This window comes from Ciona intestinalis, chromosome 14, assembly GCF_000224145.3.
Source record: "Ciona intestinalis chromosome 14, KH, whole genome shotgun sequence".
In the NCBI taxonomy this organism is placed as follows: Eukaryota; Metazoa; Chordata; class Ascidiacea; order Phlebobranchia; family Cionidae; genus Ciona; species Ciona intestinalis.
Window position 1 is genome coordinate 4,565,790 of NC_020179.2, and position 5,434 is coordinate 4,571,223.

At 37.2% G+C, this 5,434-nt stretch overlaps 3 protein-coding genes across 4 annotated transcripts in view; all 3 read left to right on the forward strand.

Moving 5' to 3' along the window:
* LOC100179626 (mannose-6-phosphate isomerase-like) overlaps positions 1-2,811 on the forward strand; it is a 13,479-nt gene extending 10,668 nt beyond the window's left edge. For both annotated transcript variants that reach the window (XM_002126251.5, XM_026837593.1), the window contains one exon: positions 493-2,811. In XM_002126251.5, coding sequence (XP_002126287.1) covers positions 537-1,763 — 1,227 coding nt within the window. In that variant the 5' untranslated portion in view covers positions 493-536 and the 3' untranslated portion in view covers positions 1,764-2,811. The remainder of the gene's footprint in view (positions 1-492) is intronic.
* LOC100184322 (DNA methyltransferase 1-associated protein 1) lies at positions 2,808-4,590 on the forward strand. Its single transcript, XM_002130163.3, has one exon. It carries the CDS (start codon positions 2,834-2,836, stop codon positions 4,202-4,204), a length of 1,371 nt encoding a protein of 456 aa, XP_002130199.1. The 5' UTR covers positions 2,808-2,833; the 3' UTR covers positions 4,205-4,590.
* A 20-nt stretch (positions 4,591-4,610) lies between these two features.
* Positions 4,611-5,434, forward strand: part of LOC100175811 (exocyst complex component 3-like) — an 11,579-nt gene continuing 10,755 nt past the window's right edge. The window contains 2 exon segments of the mRNA XM_002124688.5: positions 4,611-4,702; positions 5,184-5,290. Coding sequence (XP_002124724.5) covers positions 4,611-4,702; positions 5,184-5,290 — 199 coding nt within the window.

Sequence of the window (5,434 nt, forward strand, 5' to 3'; positions counted from 1 at the left end):
GGGAGTCGACTTCACTAGGTGCAGCGTCTATGAATAATACGTCAAAAGTAGGTGTTGCGAAAGTATTAATAAATCAAAAACTAGAGGCGGTATTACCCCAATTTTTCAATATGTTCTGCATGTTGCTATACATCAACGTGTGTTAAAATTTTGTTAATTTTTATTAACGATTTTTGTATTTTATCGCGGGTCAACTTTGACGGCCCACCCAATCAAAAGTACTTTGAATATTTAATATATTTTTTGATACGTAATTGAAGTGTCGCTTCTTTTTTTCAACGACACCAAGATTGCTGCTGCAGGTGTACCATAACCCGGGATATTTAATAATATATGATATATTTACTAATATATGATTTTTATGGGGAAATACCATTACGGTCTAATGATTTTCTTTTTTCTTTTTTTAGTCTCTCGTTTTTTCTATAGGCAAGGGGGGGAGGATTCCTCACTAGCACCTATAATCTGAATATATATGTCATTTTTTTGCAGAAATTCTATAGGTTTTTGTTTATATTTCTTAATTGCGCTTTATAATGTCTGGATCAAATGTGTTTCAACTACAAGGGGCTGTACAACAGTATTTATGGGGTAAAGTTGGGGGCGAAAGTATGGTAGCGAAACTATGCTCGCAAAGTGATGCCAACTTTATTATTCAAGACGAACCATACGCTGAGCTGTGGATGGGTGCCCATCCTAAAGCACCAAGCAATGTGATGGGAAAGCAACAAACATTGCTGCAATTTCTAAACGAAAACCCCACCCTGCTGGGTGATAAAGTAAACTCACAATTTGGATCTCTGCCGTATTTATTTAAAGTGCTAAGTGTGAACAAATCTTTATCTATACAAGCACACCCTAATAAAGATTTAGCACAAAAGCTGCACAAGGAATTTCCTGATATTTACAAGGATCCAAACCATAAACCTGAAATGGCAATTGCTTTAACTCCATTTGAAGCCTTGTGTGGATTTCGGCCACTGAATGAAATTGTTAATTATATTAACAATATACCTGAATTAGCAACTGTTGTTGGTGAAAATGCAGTAGCTAAGCTTAAAAGCGAAACCAAATTATCAAACTGCGTCAGTTCTGCGTTAAAAGAATGTTTTTCAAACGTGATTTTGTGCTCAAAAGAAGTTCGTGAAAAACAGCTTACTGGATTGATTACGCGAGTAAAAGAAATGTCTTCAGAAAGTGGGGACTTGTCATCAGTTAATGGGGAACTATTGTTAAAGTTGTATTTCCAATTTCCTGGGGATGTTGGTTGTTTTGTGATTTACTTCTTAAACCACATTAACCTTAAACCAGCTGAAGCATTGTTTCTTGGTGCTAATGTACCTCATGCTTATTTATACGGAGACTGCATTGAATGTATGGCGTGCTCTGATAATGTTGTACGAGCGGGACTTACACCTNNGCTTGTAGATGCTGGTACATTATGTGAGATGTTAGAGTACATACCAACAGCAGCTTCTGAGAGAATATTCTGTCCCTCTGCTTCACCTGAAACAAGTGAACTTGTGTACAATCCACCCATTAATGACTTTGCTGTTATAAAAGTTGAAGTGCAGGGTGGAAACTACAATTTCCCTACGTATGAAAGTGCGAGCATTGTTCTGTTTATCTCTGGTGAGGCAGAAATTGTTGGAAGCCAAAATCCAGTAAAACCTGGTGTGATTTTGTTTGTACCTTCAAATGCAAAGCTAGAAGTTAAAGTTACGAAACCACTCGTTGCTTATAGAGCCTTATGTTTGCTATAAATAATGTCACAGTTTTGCCTAAACAGATATTTGAAATATTTTGCTGCTGGTGATATCATACATATTATAATCACCAAAAACCTGATCTGGTAATAAATTAGCACAGATTTTGAAGCCAACGTTAACCTTGCATGGCGGACGAAATTTGTTTTTATTTTTCAATAAAATCTATGTTTATTTATGACAGTGGATCAGTTTAAAAAAAGATTTAAAATTTAATTGCCAAAAACTTGCTGATCTTGCTGTGCATTTTTTTACACTAAAACAAAAATGACATTGTGCTGTTTTAATCCCAGTTTCATTTAAGTTCAAAATTCCAATTGTTTATCTATATGAGATTGCAAAATACTAGATTACTTTGTTTCTGTATGATCGTATTATTTCGTACTAGATTGTATTATATATATCATATCAACTTGGAGCTAACATGAAATTATATGCTGTAGTGCTGTACTTGCCTGTACAAAGTATTACTGGTCTATTTGGCTCGGGTGTATAATAAGCTGCTTTCAACTTAATGATTTTTGGTGCTTTTGCTGCAGTAACAATAATGACAACTTACCTTTTAACTTATGCACAATGTGTTTATGTTGTTCTTTATATTTCATTACACATTCTTGTAGAACATCATATTACTACATACAACTGCTACTGTGTTCTGCGTGGTTCAAAACATAATATGTATAATATTGGACGAACTGTGGCCTCGCCAGGGTAATGGGCCAACTCGGACCTAACTCCCAGGTGCCATGGATTGCCTCGCTGTAGGACCTCACCCATATACAACAGAATCTGCATATACAATGTTGGGGTAATGGCCAACTCTGGTCTAAACCCCAGGTCCCATGGCATGCCTCACTGTAGGACCTCACCCATATAGAATAGAATGTGCATATACAATGTTGGGGTAATGGGCCAACTCTGGCATAAATCCCAGGTTTCTGTTCTTCCTTGCTGTAGAACCTCACCCATATAAAGTAGAATGTGCACGAACCAAGATACTCTTAAGCTTTATATATTTGTTGCTTATCATGAATTATATTTACAGTTGGTTAAGGTTTAATTAAACCATGGCTACATCTGATGTTTGTGATATATTGGAACTAAAAGGGGAAGAAACAAAATCAATCACTAAAGCTAGCATCATAAAAGCTGCACAGAAGAAGAAAGTAAAACAAAAAGAAAATGCATTTAAAAGGCCGGAAGGCATGCATAGGGAGTTGTATGCATTGTTGTACCATGACAACATGGATAAGCCACCGCTGTTGCCCGTTGACACTCAACCAAGTTACAACACCGCGAAGGCCAAGCTAGGGTGTAGCGTTGTGCGACCATGGAGGTGGATGCCCTTTTCTAATCCTGCTCGCTCCGATGGGGCTGTGTTTCATCACTGGAGGAGAGTGGAGGATGAAGGAAAGGATTATTCGTTCGCTAAGTTTAATAAAACCATCCAAGTTCCAGTTTACTCAGAGCAGGAGTATCATCAGTATTTATCGAGGGATGACTGGTCAGAGGAAGAGACGGATCATCTTTTTGATCTTTGTCGAAGATTTGATCTTCGTTGGCATGTTATATTTGATCGGTTTGATCATGTGAGGTTCGGAAAGGAACGTCCACGTAGTTTGGAAGATATTAAGGATCGTTATTACACTATCTGTAACAGTTTGAAGAAGATGAGGAGCAACCCAGGTGAGGTTGTGGATGAGGTCGTGTTTGATGCGGATCATGAAAGGAGGAGACGGCAGCAACTGATGCGGTTGTTTGCGAGGACACAAGAGGAGGTTGAAGAGGAAGCGATGTTGATCCAAGAGATGAAGAGAATCGAAGCGAGGAAGAGAGAAAGAGAAAAGAAGTCTCAGGATCATCAAAAGTTGATCGCGTTCGATTCATCAAGAAGAGTCGAACGAAAAGCAACGAAGAAGAAATTATCGATTGGTCAATCGAAGAAGGATGTTGGAGATGATAAAGCAGAGATGACTTACGGGATTAAGTTCCCTGATTATAAAGGTCCGGGTGTAATGTTGCGTTCGCAAGCCATGAAACTACCAAATGCAGTCGGGCAGAAGAAAATCAAGTCATTAGAGTTATTGCTGAATGAATTAAAGGTAGAACAACAGCCAATGCCAACTGATGCTGTGGTGCAGTTGTTTAATAAGTTGCGAAGTGAAATGGTGTATTTATACGACCTTAAAGTGGCGTATGCTAACTACGAGATGGAACTACAGACACTACGTTATAGATGGGACGCATTAGCACCTGGCTTGTTACCCCCTATACAAGACCTTGGGACTTTATCGAATATTTCAAGCGTTTTAAATGTGAAGCAAACCACAGAAGTAACAACAGACACGGATGCAAACAATCCAAAGATAGATTCAGCTTCAGAACAATTAATTGACGTTGAATGTCCTTCACCCTCCACAACTAAATCACTTGTATAACTTTCCGTGCAATCTTGGCAATCATACTTTGACACGATAGTATCGGGCTACATGTATTAGACATTTAGATCGAAAAAAAAAACTATTTCCAAAACTACATTTTACTCAACTTTTGTTTTCACAAAATTCAAAATACTTTACTTATTGTTATAAAACTACCATAGAAATATTAAGTTAACACCTAAACGCTGCTATTTTTATGTTTCATCAATTTACACAAATTGTTTCTGCTGCCAAAACACCCATGTAATGATGTGATTTTTACTAGGGGTCTAACGTCTAATACTTAAAGTTTTAAGTATTTTAATAGAAGTGAAAAAATGAAGTGGTGACATCATCAAAGCACCATTGATGACATCACAGATAATGTTCCTTTTTTTCTAGAATTAAAATTAGAATATTAACCATGGCAGCTAAACAACTTGTTAACTTATCGAAACACATGCGTGAACTGAGGCTTCATCTGTGCCAGAAATCACCATCAAGCCAAGGTGTCAGGTAAGACTGGTCAGTTGGTCACTTAAGCCCTAGTGTAATGCAGTGACTGTGTAGTATGTGCCTGGGACTGTGTAGCATGTACCTGGGACTGTGTAGTATGTGCCTGGGACTGTGTAGCATGTACCTGGGAGGGGTTATATGGGCGGGTCCAGAGGTTGAACAAGTCCAAGACACTCAGTATCACAAAGTATAATACCAACAGTATTTTTGAACAAAAATTAATCAGAGTTCAAATAGAAGAATGTAAGTGTATCACATTTCATTATTTAGGTACAGACTGTACATTTTGAGATTCAATTATGTTTTGCAGTTTATTTAGTTAATATGGGTTCGGAGATTATTTTATAAAAAAAGCTGTTATAACCTAAACTACTAAATACCCAAGCCCAATTGAACAGTATATTCAAACCTGCTTTAGTAATTGAACATTGGTAATTTGTGAGATATATTTTTTGTGAGATATCAACTTTTATTCCTCCAGAGACTTTGTGGAGCAACATTATGTGAGCGTTAAAACAGCAAACCCCAAGTTTCCTATCATGATAAGAGAGTGCAGTCAAGTGGAACCAAAGATTTACGCAAGATATGGTAAGTTATATTGTTTCTATGTTTGTATCCCACTCGTAAGTTTTAGTTTGCTAAAAAATGTTAAACTTTCTGATATTAGGGGTATTGTGTGCATTGATGTGATTTGTGCTCTGATATATGTATGTACGTATTTATTCTTGCATG